At 42.7% G+C, this 26,057-nt stretch overlaps 1 protein-coding gene across 1 annotated transcript; it reads left to right on the forward strand.

The window, feature by feature from the left end:
* The first annotated feature begins 1,247 nt into the window (after nucleotides 1-1,247).
* LOC123395342 (mRNA turnover protein 4 homolog) lies at nucleotides 1,248-4,224 on the forward strand. Its single transcript, XM_045090336.1, has 8 exons — nucleotides 1,248-1,395; nucleotides 1,727-1,895; nucleotides 2,166-2,256; nucleotides 2,353-2,411; nucleotides 2,515-2,575; nucleotides 3,303-3,393; nucleotides 3,476-3,552; nucleotides 3,956-4,224. The coding sequence occupies exons 1-8, from the start codon at nucleotides 1,368-1,370 to the stop codon at nucleotides 4,082-4,084; spliced, it is 705 nt and encodes a 234-aa protein (XP_044946271.1). The 5' UTR covers nucleotides 1,248-1,367; the 3' UTR covers nucleotides 4,085-4,224.
* The last annotated feature ends 21,833 nt before the right edge of the window (nucleotides 4,225-26,057 follow it).

Consider the following 26,057-nt stretch of genomic DNA (forward strand, 5'->3'; position numbering starts at 1 on the left):
GCAAACAAAGAACAAGCAAGAAACCAAGATGCAATCAAGATATTGCGAATATAAGAGGAAAACTTTATTGATGAAGGTGGGGTTCTGTGATGCCTTTGTCTGGTCGTAGAACACAAACGAAGAACGCGAAGTTGCAGCTATGGCGAACTTGTAATCTAAACAAAACCCAAGTCTAAACGGTGCCCTAAGGGTTGTATATATGAGGGAATAGAGAGGCAATTTCGTGACCCTTAGAGGAGGGGTCCAAAAACAGCCCTAAACTCGGTTTCCCCACACATACGGACTCTAAAAATAGCCTATATTATAGTATTTCGAAATTACATGGGCCTCGGCCAAAAATAAGGTGGCGCAACACCTATAATAGCCTATGGATGAAATTTATAAAGTGACATCTTGAATATTTCGTCCAAAGCCTTCATGCTCTCCTTATGGTGGCTTTAGAGTGCGAAAATCACCAGTGGAAGCTTCATTGTTCTCTCGCGCGCGTGCACCTTCTTCTTCATGCTTGATCCCGCTCCAACGGATATCCTTCTTGTCCATGCTAGGTCCTTCATTCAAGAACACAACAAAGTATCTAACTTGGACAGCATCATATGTTCATGAACATTAGAAGTATTTCCAAGAAATGAAAGTACCTGGTAATTCAATTGGCGTGCACGAGTTCTAGTAACTGGTCCAGTATGTACAGCAGCTGGGGCTGTGGGTGTAACAATGGTGTTGATGTCCTCATCAGTCAGGACGCGAGCTGCCATAACGCAGCACCGGGTTGCCGGCTTCCAGTATTAGTCTATGCCGGCGACTCACAGTCGAGGCATGTTTTCGGTCTGCAGTGAAGCAGCGGTTGAATATAGTGCAGAAATGGATAAGAGAAGGTTTGAGACGAATGACTGGATAGAAAGATGCTCCATCTTTTACGGTCTATGGGACACGCTCGAGTAAACGAGGTGGTGGATGTTTTGCGAGATCCGTCCGGTGAGCAAGAAGTATTTTCCATTTAGTATATCTCAAAATATAAACGAAATTAAAGAAAAAACGGTGCGTGGCATCAACGTGGGAAGTCCACATGGATACTCGGCCGGGCCATTACCGGCTGTCTCGCAGCAAGCGAGACATAGAAAAAATGTTCGTAAAGATTAATGGGCCAGGCTAAGTGCGAATGGGGATAGTCGGGCCTGTTCTGGTCCAACAGAGGCCTGCCCTGCGGCCTCTCTCCCCTTCGTCGAGCGGCGCAACACTAAACAAAAGCCGGCAGGACGAGAGAGAGAGAACCCTCTCAAAACCCTAGAACACTAGGCACTGCCACCGCCGCCGCCGCCGCCGCTACTCCCAGGACAGCAGCCAAGGAAGACGAATCCAAAGCCTCCGCCATGCCGAAATCCAAGCGCAATCGCTCAGGTCAGCTCACTCGCTCCGTTCCGCTGCCCTCAGTCCCCCCCTCCTGCCTCTGCTCGCTTCCTTGATTCGACCAAACCTGTGTATCTGGATTAGTTCCCACAACCAGTAGTGTTTATATGCTCTAGTTTACTGCAATACTCTAGATGATGATCTGTGCCTCTCCTTGGAACCTATTTGAACCTAAATCTCTGCTAATCAAGAACTGAAACCCAAGTTCCAGCGAGCAAGATTTTCTTTTTTTCTTTTTTCGAGGTATCATTTTTTGTTTTGTTTTGTTTTATAATTTATATCATGTCATGCTAAAAAATTCGATGCTTGATGATGGACGCAGTCACCTTGTCGAAGACCAAGAAGAAGCCGGGCCTAGAGCGTAAGGGCAAGGTGGTCACGGAGATAAAAGACGCGATTGAGCGCCACAGCAGCGCCTATGTCTTCACCTACAACAATATGAGGAATCAGAAGCTCAAGGCCCTCAGGGACCAACTCAAGTCATCTAGCCGGTAGGTTCCACTCTTTATTTGCTACTACTAATTACAGTATCCGTTATGCTGTGTCATCTCTACTGCTATCCAAGATCAATGTAGGATATGGTTGGGTTGGAACCTTTTCCTTCACAACAGTGACCGATTTCCAAACGTTAACAGCAGTTATTGCTGTTGAATCAACACAAGTTACTTTCGCTCGTTGATACAGGCTGCTTTGTTTTGCTAGACAGTACCTTGGAACCCTGATAAAGTGATAAGTCACTTTCGTACAATTTTTTTTCTCAGGATATTCCTTGCTGGAAAGAAGGTCATGCAGATAGCATTGGGGCGGTCACCTGCTGATGAAGCTAAGACAGGCCTGCATAAACTCTCCAAGGTGATTCATCCTTCGCCAGTATTTGGTATATACTGTTAAGTGTAATCCACACCATCCTTGTGAGGTTTTAGCTGACAGCAACTTTTCTGTATCTAGTTCCTTCAAGGTGCTTCTGGATTGTTATTTACGAATCTCCCAAGGGATGATGTCGAGAGGTAGCCCCATATTGTAGTTTTTAGCTTTGCACATTGTTGCTAATGCATGCTTGCTTACTTGGTGCGGCTCTAGTAAAGTTATCATCATAAATCATGTGTGCAGATTATTCCGAGAATTTGAGGCGAATGATTTTGCGAGGACAGGAAGTATTGCGACTCAAACGGTATTACTTCTGTTTCCATGTTCATGGACTTGTGGTCAAGCTTTTAGGACAATGTTAAGCTATTAGTAATTCTGGACATGTAATTAGTACTGGTAATACTCTCTTTTCTGATATAAAGGTTACTTATTTTGCAAAACCTGACAGGCCTAAAGTGGTCAATCGTTCCAATCTTACCCCTAATTAAATGTCGGTCCTAAAGCAGACGCATGTTATGCTGGCCTTTCTTGCTACAGACTGTGGGGGAGATGGGAAATGTAGAAGTAACCGCATGATAGTTCTGGGGATTAAGTTATTACACCAGTTTTACAGACGCTGCATCGCTGCATTTAAAAACTTTGTAACAGCTGGTGTGGGTATTTTTGGTAGAATTGGCGTGAGATTGATGGGATGCCTTCTATTAGTAATTGCATGAAAAAAAATCACATGCCCTATTGCACGGAACAGAGGGAGTATGACTTAGTGAAATGAAGGTCGACATCCTTCCTGTGTAGATTCAGTTTAATAATACTCCATTTGAAAGAAGTATTTATGGTGGCTGCCAAGTTTGAATAGAGCATACCAATGAGTGGTAGTCTGAAGTTGGTGTTATTCTTAAAGTTAGTACAAAGTTGAGTCACTTATTTTGGGTACAAAGTTGAGTCACTTATTTTGGGACGGAGGGAGTATTAAATAGCACTTGTTTCTTGTATGAGTTGGCTAACAAACTTGTAACTTTATGATGCCTCAGGTTGAGCTAAAGGAAGGCCCTCTGGAAAAGTTTTCACATGAAATGGAACCCTTTCTGCGCAAGCAAGGACTGCCAGTTCGCCTAAACAAAGGTTTGTACTTCCCTTTCATGCAGATGCTTGAAGCTACCAAGCAAAATCGTTGGAATTTATAAAGTTGACCGTGTTGGTGCAGGTGTTGTTGAATTGGTTGCAGATCATGTCGTATGTGAAGAAGGGAAGCCCCTTTCACCAGAAGCAGCACACACTCTGGTATGTATGGCATATTGTGCAGTGCTACCTGACATATATTAGTTAAAAATAACAAGACAGATACTGAGCATGTGCTATCATCATATGATCAAGCTACGGGAAGCAGCAGTATAGTTTCCCAGTAATGCCATGTTGGTTAGCTATATGTCTGGCAAAACATAGAGGCAGATGGCACCCTCTTTGTACGCTGTAGCAATTACCACAGTATTCGCTACTGTGTGCAGCGGATGCGGGCTTCATGCCCCGTGTCTGGGGCCTAGACCCGCCACTGGATGGCACTGTGTTCCAAACTTCAAAATACCACATTTTTTATCCTTGATAGCACTGGAATCATGGCTCCCCTTGTTTTGCAAACTGGGATCTGTTTCTTTGCACTGAGACCAAATTGATTTCTTCGTTGCAGCGCGTGCTTGGGACGAAGATGGCGACATTCCGACTGTACCTTGTCTGCCGCTGGTCCTCGGATGACTTTGAAGTGTACAAGGAAGGCTTGGCGCACCTGGGAGGTGAGGAAGATGACGAGTCTTCTTAAGGTTGTTGGACCATGGTTGCGTGCTTGTTGTCTAGCTGTTTTCAGACAGTTTTGTGCCATGCCTTTGTACCCTTAATTTGACAGGAATCTCAAATATATGATATGACCCAGTTGGGCATATTGTGAGTGCTCTACTGTTATAGGTTATCTTAGTCCTGGTTGCTCGGTGATGTTGCGCCTATACTCATGCAAGTAGTTCGGTTCATGTGATGGTGGATCCACCTGTGTGATGTTTTGTGCTGCACTTGTGGTCGTCGCTATGGAAGTAAACCTGAGAATGGTTTCATACTTGAATCATATTTAAAGGGGCTGCTACGCGTCAGCCGGCGGATTCTTTGAAAAGATCCACCACCTCGTAAGTCGTCGGATCTCATGAATCGAATGGTTGAGCGTCATCATGTACTATTGTAACATAGGTTGTGTTGCAGAAACACGGGTCATGTTATAGAATTTTGTCAAAAAAATATCTGTAACAGAAACTTTACAGAAGTTAAGGTCTTAATGTAGAATTATTCTGCAACTAAGATCAAGTTTGTAGAAATATTTTACAACAAAGGTCTTAATGTAGAATTATTCTGCAACTAAGATCTTGTTGCAGAAATTTATATCCTTTCCATAATCGATGTCCGTGCAAGCCGTGGCCCTGTTCCTGGAGATAGGAAAGGTGGACACGTGGTAGATGACGGAGGCGGTTGACGCCTAGGAGCAATCCGTCGAAGGTACTAATCATTTCCCATATTTAAGTCATACTCATACATTTATCTCTTAAAATCATACTTAAATCATATTCATTTAATGTCATTTTTAGCCCCATTAAAAATGAACTCACTATTTTTTTACCCAAACCAATTTAAACACAGTACATAACTGTGGGCTTAAATCTAGTACTCCCTTCGTTCGAAAATACTTGTCATATAAATGGACGTATCTCGATGTATTTTAGTTTTAGATACATTCACTTTTATTCATTTTTGTGACAAGTAATCTCGGACGGAGGGAGTACATGACTATGATTTTGCTTTAACTATATAGCAAAAGGGCCCGTGCGTTGCAACGGAAAAAAAATACCACACGCTTTTAATTTTTTTATAATTATTTTGATTTACTAAAATAATAAGCTAACTAACTACTGTAGTCAGTCCTATCCTATTTTGTTGAGAAATCAACCCGTCCATTGTTAATTCCATCATGATGAGAAATTGAGCGGGACAACCAAGCAAAACAAAGAGGTTACGTGAACTTATCAATGGACTGTTATCTTATTTCACTCATGGGGTAGAGAATATGGGATCAGATGACAAACTGAAGGTGGTGTTCCATTCTCTCTCTCTACAACAATACAATCTTACATTCAATACATTCATTCATCAGCAAACAAATCCCCAAGGGCCCATGCGTTGCAACGGGAGAAAGAAATACCATAGGGCACACGCTCTTAATTTATAAAAAATGTCTATAATTTGAGAATTTATAGTTACGATACAAATAAAGATGGTCTTATTCTACAAAAATGCAGTTTAAAATTTCACAGGTCTTCTATTTTAACACGGCTTGCATGTAGATTTAATACGTACAAAGAATCAGTCAAGTGACCTTCAGTTTCATCTCTAATCCTGATTTTGTTGACGTGTTCATTTTCAACCCGGATGAGTACCGGTATGAAAGAAAGACGAATAATGACTTACTTATTAAGATTGCACCCTAGATAATATTTTTATTACACGTTTAACAGATGAAATAATATCATATTTAAATTCTACATATTTTTCTAATCAAATTCCATGTATAATATGTTAAATTTGGAGTTACGGTTTAAAAGATATGAGTATTTAAAAAATATTTAATATATACTACGAGTTTAATGTCATAAACAGTAAGGTTTTTTTTTGTAAAATCACCTCGGTGGGTTTTCCGACGGAAGCGATAGCCTCTTTATTATTAGGTAAAGATGGTGAATTGATCAATGCACTGTTATCTTATTTCACTCATGGGGTAGAGAATATGGGATCACATGACAAACTGAAGGTGGTGTTCCATTCTGTGTCTCTATAACAAGACAATCTTACATTCAATACATTCATTCGTCAGCAAACAAATCCCCACAAAACAAAATTTCTTGCCGGTGCTTGGCACACGGTTGGAGGCATGGGGGGATCTCACCAGATGATGAGTTCCTGTCGGAGGAGGGGATACGATGAGGGAAGCAAGGGTTAGGCGCCTCTATGTGGCCATAAGGAGTCGCCGTTGCCGCGCCATAACCTCGGAGTTCCCCGTGTGAGCCATGGAGGCCCGCCTCCACCTGCAGTACTTCGCTCCGCCGCGCCGCCGCCATTCTGCATCGAGCAGACGCATCATCCCCAGTCACTGTAGCTGTCGCATTGATTTGATCCAGAAGCTGTGCTCGAGCGCCGAAAAGGGGGCAGCAAGCGGGCAGAGGTACGGCCGCGAAGGCGGGTGGGTTGAGATCGACAAAAGTGGTGGTTGAGGTCGGCCGCCGCGGCGAGTGGTGTGGCAGCGGCCTGGGCACATGCCATGGTGGACCAGGGTCGACGCGATGCGCTCGAGCGCCGCAACGGGGGCAGTGAGCTGGGAGATGTATGGCCGCGGAGGCGGGTGGGTTGAGATCGGCAGCGGTGGCGGTTGAGGTCGGCCGCGACAACGAGTGGTGTGGCGGCGGCCTGGGCACAGGCCAGGTTGGCCCAGGGTCGACGGGAGGAGGCGATGCGTACGAATATAATTTTTGCAGCGAATCATTTTTTCCTTTTACGTTGCAGATAAATGATGAAGTGCGGGTTGAATAACAAAAATTACAAGGGCTTTTTTATAAAAATACCGCGATGGGTTTTCCGGCGGAAGCAATAACCGCTTTATTATTAGGTATAGATATGATTGCATAAATTGATATGTTAAGAAGCAAATGATATAAAAAAGCGTAGGTACATCTACAACAGTTTGAAAACAAAGTTATCCTTAAGATACAGTGAACGTATAGCAAAAGGCAAAAAAAGCCCACAACTTAAAAAGCTCAAGTGTATTAAAATCAAATTGTTTAGCCAAAGCACAAGCAAACACTTCCAATTATCATGTGGTGTTTCCCCATAATACGTAATTACATAGTGCATTACAACATACATGCGGATTAAAGATACTTGTTCTCGATCGTCGTTGGTTGTTGCACATAATCAATGCCTAGAAACCGATTTAAATCCATAATTTATAACTGCTAATAATCAAAACGTTTAAAACCCATAACCAACTACATCCAAATTGATTTTTTTACATAATCAAATCAAAACCAAACTAAAAAAAAGATTAATCCCATAAAACTTGAACCAATCAAACTTAAAATAAGAACCGAATTTTTTAATAACCATTCTCGGGTTTATATGAAAGTCGAGTTTGGGTCGTGTTGTTATGCGATTTTGTTTCGAGTTTTGTGTGATGTGATTGTGAGTTTTGCAATGGACGGTCTTGCTTTCATGCCTGGTGTTGTACCTTTCGCTCTAGTTTGGGTTGGATTCAGTTTGTTTTCTTCTCGTGGATGACCAACTTGGTTGATGATCCTTACTTTGTTCAGGTGTTTCGTCGAGTTGCGTCTTTATGGTGATGTATGGGTCGTGCCCTTTTTGACATTGCATGTTTTACTCCCTCCTGTAGTTTAAGTCTCTGACATGTACTCCCTCCGTTTTTAAATATATATTTAAAAAAATATTACTAGAAGATTACATACGAAAAAAAATGTTTAATCTATACTGTATGTAGTTTTCTAGTGATTTTTTAAAAAAACTTATATTTATGAATGAAGGGAGCAATAGTTTATGCCTGTGACATGTAGACCATGTAGCAAGAAAAATTGTGACAAATCTCAAATATGACAATGAACAAAACGTATGCTTAAATTGTTAACATGACATAAATTTAAACATATTAAATTAGTGACAATTAATATGGATATTATAGGAAATATGGATCCTAGGCTATACAAACAAAACACGTCATAAAGCACTGAGAGCATCTCCAACAAAGGATATAGATGAAAAATACTTAACTTTTATACCTTTGAGGGTTAAAAAAACCCTCTCCAAGAGATGATGTAATTTTCAAAGAAATATATCTTTGCCTCCACGAGATGCAAAATGCAACACATCACGTTGCAAATTTACATCTTTGAGTGCAGGAGATGTAAAATGTTCGCTTGTTCGTCAATCGCCAACTGTCGTTCATTTCACCCCTCCCTCCCATTCTTGTTCCTCCCATCGCCCTGCTACCGCCCCGCGACAAATCCTCCTACTCCTTCACCCCGTCGTCGATTCCGCCACGTTTTGATCGCCAACAACCACTGGACGTCACAAATTGCTCAATTTTCCAATTGCCGTCGCCCGCCGATTTGGCCGGTGCCCATCGCTCGATTCGACTCCGCACGCAGCTTGATTAGACTCCGCCCGACTCTTGATTGGACTCTGCCGTCCCTATAGCCCTCCCGCAACCACAACCGCACTGTCGTCGCCAACAACCACCATGTCGGGGCCCCGCCGTCGCCAAGCCACCACTGTGATGCCGCCCTGTCGTCGCCATGTCGTCGAAGAAGACCCCGAAGAGCAAGGCGGGGTTCTTCGGCATGCAGGCGAAGCCCTCTGGCAACTTCGGGGTGGAGTTCACCGTCGTCGGTCACCGCTTTTTGCCGGGCACCTATCCCACCACCCACGAGGCCACGCATGCCTACTGTAACAACCCGAGACCGACAATTTCCTTCCATTTATTTTGAGTTTCACCGTGTGATTCATTTGGTTGTCGTATTCATCAACACATCATTCGTGTCATTCACATTGCATCGGCACTCCATCGCCGTCATTTTTCAAAACTTGCATCCATTCGTAGTACTCGGTTTTCTCAGTTCTCGTCATTGACCGTTTCGTGACTAACCACACCCGCACGCACACGCGACATCGTTAAAATATTATTGTTAAAGCGTGTATAAAATATTCTTGGAATGAGCCGAAAGTTAGGGTGCAACCTTAATTTATTATAGGTAGACTACCTCCCAAATTTCATCGTATTTGGAGCCCGTTTTATACCCAACGGATAAACCTATAGCGACACATTTTCAGTATTTTCAAAACATGTCATGGGCTGCAAACCTCCCTCTCATCCCAGTCCAACACCTCTCCACAGTCCACCTAGCCCACATAACCAATCCCCGCAACTGGAGCCATCCGATTACGATTAAACGGTCTGAATTCAGGTAAAAAAACCCTAACCCTAGCACCTTGCCTATAAATAGACACCCATCCTTCCATTTTGGGGCAAAAAACCTAGCTTAACCCTACCCTAACCTCCAGCCACCGCCATCCACCTCACAATCCTCGTCGACCACCTCCACCACACCACTTGTCGAGACCCCTGCTCGCCAGCCACCACCTGCGCCGCCGCGTGCAGCCAACCATCGCCTGCCACGTCGCCCCCAGGCGCTACCCTACCGCGCGGCCCGCTCGAGCCCGTCGCTGGCCCGTTCGGGCTGATACGGGCCCGAACTGTGCCCACCGCCTCCCGCCCGCCTCGCCCCTGACTCGCCCCTTGTCGGCCCCGCAGCCTCGTCGTCAGTGAGCGCCTTAGTCGGAGATGGTCGTCGGAGTGCCCGCCGCGAGACCCCAGGTCACCGGCCCCGCTTCTCTCTCTCTTTGGGCTTCCCTTCGTTTTTTTCTCTCTCTCCCTCACCTCCTCTGCCTCCCCCGTGGCCTCTTTCTTTCGCAGTCGGAACCCGCCATGGCTGTCGGAGCCCACCGTCGTCGTCGGTTGTGTGTCTCCGCCTCACTCCTCCATCTCCCAGATCCGGCGCAAGGAGGCCCGAATCTGCCTCCTCCTCCGACATCCCAAACTCCACCTCACGGCCCCGTCCATGCGTGCACCGGAACCACCCTCGTACGCCCAACCAAATGGTCGGCTGCCTCCATCCCGTATGGCCCCGTCCACGCGTGCACCGGAACTGCCCTCATATGCCCAACCATATGGGCGACCGCCTCCACCCCGTATGGCCCCGTCCCGATTCGCCGAGGGGTATTTTTATGCTAAGTCCCTAAGTTGTCTATTTTATCAGCACGATAGCATTTTTGAGTGGCCATAACTCTCGGTGTGTTTAACAGATGGTGATGATCTTTATATGAAAAACGATCTACTCTTCGTGCTTACATGATTGTGGCATTTGCATGCATGTTTGGAATCATATAGATACTCAAGTATGCATTGAAAAAGTGCATCTCATCATAATATGCAAAACTATTATTTTATTCAAACTCGTGTGGATGATTGCATCTAATCCATAACCCATATGCATGTGGTTCCTTCATGAGTTTTGCCCTTTGATATGTCTAATTTGATGGCATGCCTCCGGTTGCTATGTCAAGCATCATTAGCATGTCCATTTCTTACTCCCAAGTGGCCTTCATGTTAAAGCTATTAATCTGTTAATCATATGTTTTGTTTTGCGAAGTTCATATTAAGCAAACCATGCCTCCTTTGAACTCGTGTTAATGAAGTAATTTGAAGTATGTCATGTATACTTGTTGGTAGTATATTTGCCATGTCATAAAATTCATGTTTAGCTATAGTTTTCATCATGTGAACATGCTTACTCTATGTTGCTGATTTGAGCTGTCAAAATAATTGTAAATCTGAAACTGTTATATTTTGTTGCTGTTTTGCCATGTGAATTGCCATTAATCTACTACCCTCCTTTGGTGTTGGTACCACAGAGTGTATTGTAAATCATGTTATGGACTATCATGTTGTGTGATTAGTTTCCATGTAAAAGATTTGCATCGTAGATATTTTGGCCATCAAATATGCCAAACTGTTGAAAAACTACTGCTCTTGTACCCTGTTATTTTCACTATGTCTGAAAATATGTTTTCTTCAAATTGCCTCGTTGTGTTGATGCTAGCCATGTTTTTGTGCATATTTAGTTCATTCTCATGTTGAATGAAATGAAGTGCATCATGTCCACTACCATGTTGTAAATTTTCATGCCATGATAAGCCATGTAACATATATTTGTCTTGCTGCGAATATGCCTTCAGGTTAAAACTGTTTGTGAAAAAATGTTATTTTCACGAAGTCCCTAAATGCTATGTTTTATCGTCATGTTGTGAGCTTCCTACCATGTGATGCATGCCTCTTTTGAGTATGATTTCTTTTGATGAAATGAAGTGTACATAACATGCTACTGCCCCATGCTTAGCTTGTGCATTTTAGATTCCTTTAGCATGTGGTTTTGATGTGTGCAAATTGCCATATTGCTCTTTTGGGCAGATTTTATCAAAACCTTGTGTTGCTTATTCTTGTTGAACCGTGGCTCCATTTTGAACTTGTTGTACATGAAACTTATCTAGAATTTCATGTAGTTTCATAATATATTGTTGCGTCCATGATTAAGATGTTTGTGGTTCATGTTTGCATGCTGTCGTGGTAACGATTCCGACAATAGAAAGGGGGTAGGATAACGGAGCATGATCTATCAAGATGCACATGGGTGACACGGTGGTTTTAGCGAGTTCGGGCCTCTCACAGTGGAGATAACAACCCTACGTCTCGTGCTCCGGAGAGGCTTTTTTTTATCTGTCATAGACATGAGTTACATGGTATAGAGAGAGCCAGAGCTCCAGGGAAGGAACGAGCCCGTAGGGGGAGAAGAAGAAGAAGATGCCCCTAGCTATGTGGAGGGGGGTGGCTTATATAGAGTGCGCCACCTCCTCACCTCTTATGTTACAAGATGGGGCATTGATGCCATAATGTCAGCCCACTACAGATGTCTTGCCGACTGTTGGTATTTGCATGACCGAGTGAGTCATACGGCCAAGTGGTTGACTGTCATCCGAGTGGATGGAATGTACTTGTCTGAGTGGATCCGTACCGAGTGGATTAGATGTTGTCACGATCCAGTAGGAATTTCCCTTGTAGTCCTTAAACTAATAATGAGGTGCCCTTGGGTAGGACGTATTGGTCAGACCTATGACCCTACCCTAGGGCTATATCCCCGTCACATGCATTTTGCATTCATGACATATTTATCTTGTGTTGGTCATATCTATTAGGCCATAGCTCCATTTTAAATGATCTATATATATATGTAAATCACCTAGAATTACGAGTAGAATCACATGGTGCATTTTGTTTCCATGTTTAATAAATAGAAAACATGGCTAGTTCAGACCTGGACCAATTTCAAAATTAACATATGGGGTCGTTTCAGAAATGCTATATGTTGTTTCCGACCTCATTTAAAATGCCTAGATAATGTAGTTTCATTATGCTTCACCTCTTGCCATGTTTAACAATATTTAAATATGTCGTGTAATGAAACGAGAGTGAACTAAATAGTTCGAATGTGGAGTTTTGTCAATATGCAACTCGTTGCATATTGAATTTCACTCAATGTGTAGTAGTTGATTGTTGTGCTTTCCATGCCTTGCATATTTAAACCTGACATGCATCATCCTTGTTTGTGCATCATGAATATGTTGTAGTGTTTACCGTGTCATTTGTTTGTTTTCGGATTGCTTCTTATCAATAGAGTTCCGAAACCGATTTGGAGTGTGAGGATTCATTCGACTACACCCATTCGTCTAGCTCACGGATTCATTCTTCTTCCAAGCAGGATCTCAAGAAAAATGATTATTTCTCTCAATACCACTACTATCATTTCCATGCTAGTTGTCTCGTTTCTATCACTATGTCTTGCTTCCTACCACTTGTTTGTCAATCCTCCTAAAATGCCATGATAGGCCTCTAACCCTCCACATCTTAGCAAACCATTTTTGGCTAAGTTACCGCTTGCCCAACCCTTCTTATAGTGTTGCTAGTTGTAGGTGTAGGTTGTTCGATATGATAACATGGATATCTTCGGGATATCATAATATTCTTTGTATTTAATTTAATGCATCTATATACTTGGTAAAAGATGGAAGGCTTGGCCTTTTGCTCGGTATTTTGTTTCACATTTGCCCCCTAGTTCCGTTTACTCGTGTTATGTTCCATATTGAGCACTACTAACATGCACGGGGTTGTTATGGGCCCCCTTGATTATTCGTTTTCCGATAAATGTCTTTCAGTAAGGCCCAACATTGGTAATAGATTTTCCCAATAACTAAGAAACTTGCATAGGGACCCATTGGCACTCGCCGATTATTAATTAACAACCCGAGCCACTGCTCCTCGTGAGTGTTGGTCCAACCATTCGACCACAGATGGCCGCTAGGGGCAACTCTGTGATTGGCCAACTGGAAGTTTGGACAATCTGGTCGTGTCTTGAGAACGAGATACGTGGCTCCTACCGGGATCGTCGACACGTCGGGTGACCTTGCTAGATTTTTTTACTTTTCTCGAATAACTTGTGCATCGGGATTCCAAGGATACCTTGGGATATCTCGAGGTTGAGATTTTCTAGTGCAACTTGTGGATAGTTTGTGATGGATGAGTTGGAGCACCCGTACAAGGTTAAATCTTTTTGAGAGTCATGTCCTCGGCTATGTGGCAACTTGGAAATTGTTTAGCACCCGATTGTAGAAAAATTCAAGTAAACTCAAATAAAATACACCAACTGTGTGTGTAACCGTGATCGTCTCTTCTTGTGAGGTTTGAACCAAGAAGGTAACACAGTGGTTATGTTTGACTCATAAGTAGGTGTTCAGGATCACTTCTTGATCACTTCTTGATCATTACTAGTTCACGTTCGTATATGCGTAGATACTCATCTTATCTTTGTACTCGTAAGTTAGCTACTCGAATAAATGCGTTGTGTTTGTTGGAGCCTCAACACTTAACCATACCTCACCTATTAAGTTTTGCTAGTCTTGATACCCTAGGAAATGAGATTGGTGAGTCCACGTGGCTCATAGATTACTACAACAACAGTTGTAGGTACAGTAATGTGATTCTTTGACGTGAGAACGATGCTTGTTTGATTTTGAGTTCTTCTTCTTATTCAACGATCATAGGATGGGTTCCAGGTCGGCACCCTCGGATAGCAAGATGGATGTTGGTTTTACCGTTTGATTTTGTCCCTAGTCGGACCTTGCTTTTTATGTATGATGATTGCTATGGATGGTTGTATTTAAGATGATCATGTTTTAGTTTGTGACCAATGTAATCCAATTCCGTATACTCATATCCTATTTACATGTACGTGTTACGATATCCATCCGTGCGAAACGACGAGATGCGCTTCTATCCCTATCAAGGCACTTGATCTAGGATGAGGATAGTACCGCATCTTGGACGTTACACCTATGATGTGGTAGTATGGCATGCCGAGAGGCCGAGGATTGACCTCAACTTTCCGGAGATCAAGACACACGCGGATGCAAAGATGCTTGTGTCGGTGGGCATTCGTATGAAGAGCATCATGACGAAGAAGACGAAGAAGAGTTCCACCATTATCGTTAGTCCCGACGATAGCGATGATGCGGCGATGGCAAGGTTCGTGCGGTATCTTCAGGCCCAACAGGAGTTCACAACAACGAGCAGAAGAAGAAGAAGGACGATACCGGCCCCTCGACGGTGATCCTCGTCGACTTCTTGGAGGGGGACGACGAGAAGTTCTGGGAGTCTTGGGAGGACGGCGAGGAGGAGTACTGGATGCCCTTAGACAATGACTAGTTATTTGTAGTAGTCGTTTATTGATGTTTTTTATTTTAAAACTATGTTTGAATTATGTTTGAATTGAAGTAGTAGTTGAATTATGTTTTTACATCACCATTTGCATCATCTATTGGAGTTGCACTTTTACATCTCTATTTTGCATCATCTGTTTGAGTTTTCTTTTTTTAAGATGTAAAAAGCATTTTTTGGAGATGTAAATTTTACATCTGCAAATTTACATCTTTCATTAAAGATGCTCTAAGTTACGTCATAACGTGATGGTGACGGAGGTATGCTAAACCCTTCTTTCCTCGAGCGCTCTCTCCATCTCTCTAGCATGTACCCTTCATCACGCCACCATCAGCGCTTCTATCTATCTCTATCCCCTTCAAGCATCTATAGCCAAACCCCTCATACCCGTCTCAAACGCCTAGGCAGACCGCCCGGAAATTGATCGGTCACAAAAAGGAGACCCAATCGGACCCTCCAAATGGTCCTCAAACGTCCGGGCTGACTGGCACCCCACATATCTAGCCCAAATATGGGGTGGATAGGGGGGAGCCCGGCCACGCACGCCTGGCCTGCGTCGACCCCACATATATTCGTCCTCATTCATTCGTCGGACCAAACCCTAGCAACTTCACTACACACGCCTCCACTCCCAACTACCATTCTACCTCACCTACGACGATCTCCGACCTTCTACGGTATGGAGGGCAGCGGATCTGACTCCGACCAGTCCGGATCCATCTACTGTGTGGGGGGGGGGGAGGGGTCGTCCCGTGCGGAGTGAAGGAGACAATGGTGGTTCGCACTGCACTCCGGCGCTCCCGTGAGGACAGCGCCCAGCCGGCGGTAGGATCTGTCCTCCGCGACTCTATAGCATCCCCTCAACGGGTGCTCAGTTTGTTTGGGGCGGGATCATCAAGGTCCCGAGGGGCAGATCCATCTACCGGTCCAACGACCTTTGATTCCCACTTGGAATGGGCTGTCCGCTGTGAGAAGGAGAGGATAAGGGTCACCGAGGCCTATCTCGCGAACAAAATGACGGAGGCGGAGGCGGCTGATGCGGCGACACGGGCGTCCACAAAGGAGGAAGCCATCCGCGCCCGCATTTTAAAGAAACGACAACGGAGGAACACATGCGCCCTTGCCCGCGAGCAGAATCGGACGGTCCATGAAATGGCCGGACTATCATCGAAGGAGGTGGACGAGGTGAGCGACGGCGAGGACAACTTGAGTGTCGAGCAGAACTGGATTGATCCGTACTATGTCTTCGATCGGTACTTCCACGAGAAGGACGACTAGGGCTACACGAAAGGCAAGGGACGACGTGGTTGATGTCCACCAGAGCCAACCATGCCAAATTTTGGTTGTCCGATGGCATGTTAGTAGTGATGGAGTGGCTGGACGATGTGTGTATGCATCGACGTAGTAGTTGCATGGTTTGTAGATTTGAGATATGAGATTTAAGGTGTCTGGTTTAGAATGCTTTATTTAAAGCGTGACCGGTCAGTATTCATGAATATGCCCGAACATGTCCACGGACATTCGAGGGATTGGATTTGCAAGTTCTGACTTTTTCACATATAGATAGGTCAGGGTGAGGAAGCTCCGTAGTCAACTATAGATAGAAAATCCACCCTCTGAACCGTGTTTGTATTAAAATATTGTGTGAGAAGGAATATACATGTTCCAATCCCTCTAGTGGTTTTACTGATTGACATAGGTTAGCTTTGGTAGTCAAAGCCCACAGGGCCAAATGCTCTATTGGAGTGTGCGCGAGTAAGCTATTTCAATTGTTTTAACGGGCTTACTTTGTTACTTGGTTCTTTTGTAAAACAACCTTGGTATGAAGCTAGGCGATTCAAACTACATATGCATAAGCAATTCAAACTAGACATTTCGACCTTCATCCCACCCAAGAAATAATAAGCAAAGGGCTCGTAAGTGTAGATGCTCTTAGATCCATCCGCACCTCTGCTGTGACGGCGTGGAGTTAGGGAGCCGGCGATCAAGCTTGAGGTCATTGGCTCATTGCGCGTTCGGTCGGCGGCATCGATGTCGATTAGTGAGGCGAACGCCCACATGACTAACCGGAGTTGGAGGGAATGTATGTACGGCCGTCACTGCTGCCCTCGTACGTCCATGCGTGTGACGTGACAATGAGAGTCTCAGGGAGGCAAAATTTCGTGTTTTGATCTTTTAATGAAGTAAATCGAGATCTGACCCTCGTTTAAAGAAGTTTCGGGATCTTACTCTTTATCTATCGACGGACCCTATCATAGTAGGGTATAACAACCTACCGCTAAGGTCCCTGGCGGTCAAAAAAGAGGCCACTTCAATGCAGTGCACCCCTACTGTCACAGGTGCTGATGGTAACATATGCAACCCTACAGTCAAGGTGCACAGGGTGCGTGTGTGCATTATGTTTGAAACTTATTTTTTTTACGATACATGGTGCAACTCTATCGTAAGGAATCTTGACGGTAGGTTATTATACCTTATCGTTATGAAGCTTGACGGTAAAAATAAAATAAAATCCTAATTTCTTTACTACGAAAGTCAGATCTTGATTTACTTCAATTCAAAACATGAAATTCAACCTTGAAGGGACGTGGAAACATCTTTTCGAAGCGCAAAGCAGCACTATGCATGCACGGCGACATAGATGCAGTAGTAGATTATTCTAAAAATCAGTAGAGTTCCATGTGTCGACTGAACTCCCCTTGTCAGCTCAAACTCCGAGATTAATCCGGTGAATTGTTTACTTCTTCTCTCGTAGCAAGCCTGTGGCTGTGCCCAGCCCTGAGCTGCCTGGTGGCGTCACGCGGCCGGCATTGACATACGGGCATGCAGTTTAGAGCAGGTATAATACTTCCTCCCTATCAGTTTATAAGTCCGGTATATATGTATCTAGATCGTCAATTTAACCAATTTAATAAAAGCTATTTGTCATCCTGGATGAGGAATAATTATTCTCCTCCCCTCTATTTTCACATCAATACATCGTAATTTTACGTTCTATAAATTTTAATCTTATCTCATACGTAAAAATAGACCATACGAAAATACATAGTCATCGTAAAAAAAATATGTCACATAAAATTACAAACATAAAAACAGAGTTAAGATTATAATAAAATGCGTTTTTTCTGGTCTTATGACCTATATTTTTGTTTTCTTATGTGAAATTTTACGTAGTAAATCAATATAAATGTAACTATTTGCATTTTAATTGTAATTTATTTATGAAATGATCTAAATTTACCTCGGGTGAGGAATAATTTATTCTGCATCCTAGGTGATGAATAGAGTTTCTATATATATATATATATATATAATATCATTAAAAAACTTTAGATGTTCTCTTTTCTAATGATATAATTTTTATATTAAACAGTATATTTTATGTAAATCAAATTAACGATCTATTTACACGTGCATGCCTTTAGCAGATTTATTTTTGGCTTGCAGGATAATTTTGTCTTTGTGTATAAAAAATCATGAAAAATAAAAAAAGTGAGCTGCAATAGTCTAACTATTTATGTGTCTTTAGATAGATGTAATAAATATTAAAATAAAATAGAGAGAAATGAAGGAAAAAATATAAATTTTATAGTCAATTTTATAGCTAACCTTATTCTATGAACCACTATATGTGTTGGCTACAGATGATATAATAATATTTGTAGCCAACAGTTGGTTACATTATTGATGATTCTCTTACCATTTCCTTGTGAGCTATCGCTAGCTAGAGCCTAGAGTTGAAATCTTGGGCTAGCCATGTCGTCGTCTGACCCTTCGGTTTCTCTAATTCTCGTGCGCCAGCGTGTTCTTCCTTCTTTATTTTAACCTGACGTGCTAGCATTTGACCCTCATATTGGTGATAATTCGTTCCTTTTAAACTTGACGTGATCAATTTAGTTGACTAATACGGATGTTAGGCTACTAATATAGGCCGGCACGGTTCACGCCGCCGCTGGCAATTGTCCATCACGCGTCGTGCCATTTGCGTGTGTGCCAGTGATGATCACCTGGCGTTCAATTAATTGGTCGTATACAAATCCTTTGGTGGACTGAATATTTCCTCCAATGGATCCGATCTTTGACATTGTGTTTGAATTCCTGTTTTAGTGTATTATGAGTTCATGTCCATGCCCTTGCAAAAGCTAAACAGACGATTCCACTGCAAAGCAATGCGGCGCAGGTGAGATGTAGAATGGGTGCGCCATATGTTCTTCCGTTGCAGAGATTATTCTGCTTGTCGGTTAAACATTTTACTAGTTGACTTAATCCTGACCATGACACAAACATTTTACTCGTTTAATTAAATTATGTGGCTGCTATATGCATGTACTCGTCAGCTGAATCGTGCGCACCTCACCGCACACGTTGCGTCGGCGCCATTAGTGGTGCCCGGGCGCTGGCGGCTCGATGAGAGGATTCACGGTGTGGGTGTGGCTAGCATTCGTTGACATCGGCGTTGCTCATATTAATTGCCACACAAAATTCTTCTTCGATCCATATTTTGTCGCCTACGTATAGGAACAAACTTGCTTAAATATATACTTCCTCTGTCACCAATTATTTATCATAGAAATAGATATAAATGGATGTATTTAAAATTAAGAATACATCCGGATATATCAGTTTCTACATTAATTTCTGCGACAAGTAATTTGAAACAAAAGAAGTATTTACTTTTTATATACTAGCAAAAGGGCCCATGCATTGCAACGGGAGAAAGAAATACCACATGACACACGCTCTTAATTTATAAAAAATGTCTATAATTTGAGAATTTATAGTTACGATACAAATAAAGATGGTCTTATCCTACAAAAATGCAATTCAAAATTTCACAGGTCCTCTATTTTAACACGGCTTGCATGTAGATTTAATACGTACAAAGAATCAGTCAAGTGACCTTCAGTTTCGTCTCTAATCCTGATCTTGTTGACGTGTTCATCCCCAACCCGGATGAGTACCGGTATGAAAGAAAGACGAATAATGACTTATTTATTAAGATTGCACCATAGATAGTATTTTTATTAAACGTTTAACAGATAAAATAATATCATATTTAAATTCTACATATTTTTCTAATCAAATTCCATTGTAAAATCACCTCGGTGGGTTTTCCGACGGAAGCGATAGCCTCTTTATTATTAGGTAAAGATTATGCATTGGTTTACGCAAAATTCAATCTTCACAAACTTTGACTAAGTGTGATCCTCGGTTTCAATTTTATCATTATAACTTTGACTAAGTCTCATTCATCTCTTTGGCAAGCTCTTCGCCAAGGCTCTCTCCCTCCAGCTAGCTCCAAAACTTGATGTCATGGTTTCCATCAATCAATCTGCATTCATCGTCGGGCGTTCCATCCACAACAACTTCTTGCTAGTCTAGCAAACAACACATTTAATTCATAACCTGGCTCCCATGATGCTTCTCAAGCTCGACATCGCAAGGGCAGTCGACTCTGTATCTTGGTCGTTCCTCCTCGAGCACTGGCGTGAGTGGATCTTCATGTTTTTTCCGTGTTTTTGACCCTTTTCAGAGGAGGATTTTAAACGGTGTCCAAACGGAATAAAACTTCCGAAAAGATTTTTTTCGGAACAGAAGATACGCAGGGGTGTGAGAACCAAGTCAGAGGCCACCAAGTCAGAGGCCACCTAGGCGCGGCCAGGGGGCCCCGCGCCTAGCAGGCTTGTCGGTCCCCTGTGGCTCGTCTGCCCAACCTCTTCTGCCTATAAATTCAGAAAAATTCCAAAACTGCACGAGAGATCCACGAAAATACTTTTCCGCCGCCGCAAGCTTCTGTCTCCGCAAGATCCCATCTGGGGCACGTTCTGGTGCCCTGCCGGAGGGGGATTCGGATACGAAGGGCTTCTTCATCAACACCATGACCTCTCCGATGATGCGTGAGTAGTTCACCATAGACCTTCGGGTCCATAGCTAGTAGCTAGATGACTTCTTCTCTCTCTTGGATCTGCAATACAAAGTTCTCCATGATCTTCATAGATCAATCCGAGGTAATCTTCTTTTGCAGTGTGTTTGTCGAGATCCGATGAATTGTGGATTTATGATCAGATTATCTATGAATCTTATTTGAGTTTCTTCTGATCTCTCTTATGCATGATTTGATATCCTTGTAATTCTCTTCGAGTTGTGGGTTTTGTTTGGCCAACTTGATCTATGATTCTTGCAATGGGAGAAGTGCTTGGTTTTGGGTTCAGACCGTACGATGACCTCACCGAGTGATAGAAGGGGTAGCGAGGCATTCATCGTGTTGTTGCCATCAAGGGTAAAAAGATGGGTTTTTCATCATTGGTTTGAGTTTATCCCTCTACATCATGTCATCTTGCTTAAAGCGTTACTCTGTTCATCATGAACTCAATACACTAGATGCATGCTCGATAGCGGTCGATATGTGGAGTAATAGTAGCAGATGTAGAAACGGTCTACTTGTTTCACACGTGATGCCTATATGTATGATCATTGCTTTAGATATCGTCATGATTTTGCGTGGTTCTATCAATTGCTTGACAGTAAATTTGTTCACCCACCGTATTATTTGCTATTTTGAGAGAAGCCTCTAGTGAATACTATGGCCCCGGGGTCTACTTCACACCATATTTTCAGCCTTACAATTTTACTTCGTTGCGCTTTCCGCCTTCAGATCTCACTTTGCAATCAATCTTGAAGGGATTGACAACCCCTTTATAGCGTTGGGTGCAACCTCTTTTGTGTTTGCGCAGGTACTCTGGACTTGACGCGATTCTCCTACTGGATTGATACCTTGGTTCTCAAACTGAGGGAAATACTTACTGCTCCTGTGCTGCATCGCCCTTTTCTCTTCAAGGGAAAAACCAGCGCAAGCTCAAGAGACGACATAATGATTTCTGTCGCCGCAGCACATGCCCACACACTTCCTCGTGGGCATTTGATGATGAGTTGATGGATATACTTCTTGCCCCTCGTTGGTTACCCCAAGTGGAATGTGGAGATGTAGTCAGCAGCAGATTTCCCTTACATATGGACTGTAAGGTTTATCGAACTGGGAGAACTCTGAGGATAAACAAGTAGGTGTCCGTTGCTCTGTGATACGTCCCAAACGTATCTATAATTTCTGCTTGTTCCATGATCTTTTGGGTGATATTGTTATATGTCTTGCTACACTTTTATATCATTTTACACATATTTGGACTAACCTATTAACTCAGTGCGCCCAGTGCCAGTTCCTATCTGCTGATGTCTATTTTGCAGGGACGTTTACCCAATTTTCCGAAGTTCCAAAAATCCCGAGAAAAATATATAAAAATCAGGGTACCGGAGGCTTCCCGAATCACCGAAGAAGGGCCACAGGGGGGCTAGGGGCCTCCCAGGCGACCTGTGGGCGCGGTCCAGCCCGTGGCCGCGCCAAGAGGCCGTCTGGGTGGGTCCCACCACCTGTCGTGCCCTCCTTTGGCCTATATTTACTCCTCCACGAGGAAACCCTTCCATCATATCCAGAATCATGAATTTCTACATTGTTCCGCCGCCACAACGCTTCCGAGATCGGGAGCACCAGAAGACCCCTTCCCGGCACCCTGCCGGAGGGAGGATTAACCTCCGGGAGCTTCTCCACCACCATGGACGCTTCTCGGACCTGCTGTGAGTAGTCCTCCTTGGACCATGGGTCCATGACCAGTAGCTATGTGATGTCTTCTCTCCAATCTTCAGCTTCAATGGTTAGTCCTTGTGAGCTGCCCTACATGATCAAGGCATCTATGTAATTCCTATGCTATTGCTATGCTCGGTTTGTTGGGATCCGATGGATTATGAGATTATGTACATATTGCTATGAGTTATATATTTGATTATCCTTTTATATTATGTTCCTCGGTGATTCATGCATGTTCTCCGTTACTATTTATTGCTTTGGCCGAGTAGTAGATGGTAACTCCAAGAGGGAGCGCTATGCATGATTGTGGGTTCATGCCCCTCGATGTCTAGCTTGAGTGACAGAAACATGAGACTAGGGGATGTGTTGTTGCCACCACGGAGAAAACAACGGTGCTTGTGACGACGGTTGCAAGGATTGTTTACCTTACGCATAGTTCCTTAATTCAATTGTCCGTTGCTTTGAGTTTACACTTTGGGTGGGACTCGCAACTTAATACCGGCGAGATGTTCTGGATAGATATCTTTAGGTGGATGATTAGTAAGTAGATGCTGGTGAATAAATGGTCTATTTGTCTTGGCGTACTGCCCATTACTATCGAACCTCTAACTATCAAGTAGCATAATTAGGATTGTGGTGCGTTCATAATTCTGTCAATTGCCCAACTGTAATTTGTTTACCCAAGTATAATTGTTTATCGTCTTTTGGTAGAGAGACATCACTAGTGAACATCATGTGACTCCGGTCCATATCATCATCATTGTTTACACCTCCATCATTTACCGCTTTTATTTACTTTCCCGTTGCAATCACTACTATTTTTCCCACTTGTGTTTTGATCCTTTGCAAACTACAAGGCCGGAGAGATTGACAAACTCTCTGTACTCGTTGGGAGCAAAGTTATTTGTTGTGTGTGCAGGTCCACGTCTTCTGCTTGACAGGGGTGGGAGACACTTACTTGTTGAACCTCGGAGTCCTCTTGGTTCAATAAACCTTACATCCCTCGTGTGAGGGAAATTTGCTGCTCACTACATCTCCACCTTCCACTTGGGGTAACCAATGAGGGGCGAGAAGTATATCCATCAACTCGTCATCAAGCGAATTTCTGGCGCCGTTGGCGGGGACTCGAGTCTTCAAGATAGGGGAGTTGCACACTATCTTTTACCTTTGCTTTTTAGTCTTGTTAGTTTGCTTTCTAGTTTTTGCTTTAGAGTCTTATATCAAAAACCACAAAAAATTAGTTACTTTTCTTTTAGTTGTTATTTCCGCTTAGCCCAACTTGTTAAGGATTAATGCTTGGAGGGAATCTGAGTTCCTAGATTTCCGTCAAAGGGATGGAGAAAATATGAAGGAAGCATGGGATAGAATTTTTGAAGCACACAAAAGAATTACGCCTTGGATACCTATCAAAATTGTGCTTAGAAATTTTTATCATGGTCTTTTTATGTGGTGCAAACACTCTCTTGATACTATAGCTAAAGGAGACTTTTTAGGGTGTGATGAAACTAGAGCTCTTGATATTATACATGGTATATCTAATAATCTTGTTTATAATCATGGATATGACACTATTATAGATAGACTTGCTACCATTGAAAGGAAAATAGATGCTCTAGCTTTAAGAGAAAGAGAGAAACCCATGGATGACAGTAAACATATTTTTGAAAATAAATGATGACTGGGAGCCTTTTGTTAGAATTAGCATCTTTGACCAAGACTTCCTTGCTTATTGTGATATTGGATCCATGGTCTCTACAATGCCAAAAGTTGTTTATGATTCTCTCTGGTTAAACATGGAAAATTTTCCAGCCTATCATGAACATGCTAATGGTGATATTTCTGAAATCCAGGGAAAGGTAAAAGATGTCCAGGTTACATTCTCTAAAAGGAATGCAACGGTTGATTTCTTCATCATGGAGCCAAACAAAGGGAATATAGTGCTTGGGAGGGACTTCCTGCGAGCCGTGAGAGGCTTCATTGATATAGGTAAAGGACACATGCGCTTATGTGGGAAAGCGATAGGTACGTACCCGTTCCCTAGGAAAAATAAGGATGAACTTGTTGAGGATCCGTTTGAAGGTTATTATGACTCCGATAATCTCGGAGAAGTTTGATCCTCCGTTTTGCATTATGTCTAGCTCAAAGGCATAAAAGAAAGCGCTTGTTGGGAGGCAACCCAATTTGTTTTTACTTTCAGTTTTAGTGGTCTTGATGTTTGTTACTACTGTAGAAACATCATTGTATATTTATTTTTAAGCTTTGTGCCAAGTTATAGCCTCCGATTGCAAGAAATTTCAAAAATTGCGACATGCTGTCCAGAAACAGATTATGTCTGCCTCACGGAAAAAATCATCAAAAATCACCAGATCATCTTTTTGATCTGAATTTTTTTACAGCACGCTCTATATAATTGAATTTCTGTAATATGTTCTGAGTTTTTTTATTTGAGTAGCATAAGTGCCCCGAATAAATTATTTACTACCTGCTGTTTTGTTTACCACTGATTTTGCCCTGTTTTGCGTTTTCATTGTTTTGCAAATCCTAAGCTTACTTTTTATTTGCAAAAAACTTTTGGCAATCATGAGAAACAGTAGCCATTCATGAAAATCTTTATTTCCAGCAGGTAATAAATTATTTTATTAAAGGTACTAACCACTCTAATCAGCTTATGATGAGTTTCGTATGAAGGGAGTTTTCAAGTATGCGATGGGGGAGGATGATGAAAGAAGATACATGAGTTTCAAGCGCTCAAGCTTGGGGATGCCCCCATGCATCCCAAGAAATATTCAAGGAGACTCAAGCGTCTAAACTTGGGGATGCCCCCGTGCATCCCGTTTTCTATCAACAATCATCAGTTTGTCCATCTCCATGCTATATTTTTATCACTTCATATGTTATGTGCTATGCTTGGAGCGTCCCGCTATTTACTTTTTAGTTTGTTTTAGTTTTGCTTGCTCTTCATAACAAGTGGAACCTAGCCTACCTTGTTTGGGAGAGAAACACGCTCCATTCAACTCTAGAACACAACATAGGTTTTCATGCTTATCTCTTTTTGTGTGTTCTTTATCTTACCATAGCTACTGTCATGCTTAGCTCTTAGTTTTCATGCTTATATTTTTAAGAGATTTTATTTAGGTTAATTTTGGGACTCTCTTGAGTTATCATGCTTATCTTGTTTGGAGAGTTGGCTTGTTGCACTGAGTTGTGTGTCTTGCATGAGTAGGTAATTACGATTGCTATTTAAGTATAGTAGTAACATGCAATAGTTTTGAGGTATTGATTTGAGTATTGTTTGGACTAATGGTGCCAAGAGCTTTAGCCTATTAGTGATAGGTGTCCTATTTTGGGAAATCCATGTGTTTAAAAAAAACAAAAAATTAGTTGAGAACTCTAACTACTAAATTGATCGCTAACCTCTAGAGGGGTTGGAATATATAGAGTACCCTCACGTTACCATGGGCCGAGGATGCGCAAGGATAACCAAACCCCCAAACACTCCTCCTCGGGGTACTTGTCTCTTTGTGAATTTCCTGACTAGATAGAGAGTTACCGATAATAAGTGTATGAGTTCTTCGGACTAATGTGAGTATTCGATTGTTGGGACTTCCACCATCCATATTTTGCTAGCCTCTTCGGTACCGTGCATTTCCGTTTCTCACATTGAGAGTTGGT

This window comes from Hordeum vulgare, chromosome 5H, assembly GCF_904849725.1.
Source record: "Hordeum vulgare subsp. vulgare chromosome 5H, MorexV3_pseudomolecules_assembly, whole genome shotgun sequence".
Taxonomy (NCBI): Eukaryota; Viridiplantae; Streptophyta; class Magnoliopsida; order Poales; family Poaceae; genus Hordeum; species Hordeum vulgare.

Excerpts from the sequence above, each read along its gene's own strand:
- LOC123395342 (XM_045090336.1), top strand. The coding sequence starts at position 1,368 with ATGCCGAAATCCAAGCGCAATCGCTCAG. Across the intron at positions 1,396-1,726 it reads ATCCAAGCGCAATCGCTCAG|TCACCTTGTCGAAGACCAAG; the intron begins GTCAGCTCACTC and ends TGATGGACGCAG. Across the intron at positions 2,576-3,302 it reads GAAGTATTGCGACTCAAACG|GTTGAGCTAAAGGAAGGCCC; the intron begins GTATTACTTCTG and ends ATGATGCCTCAG.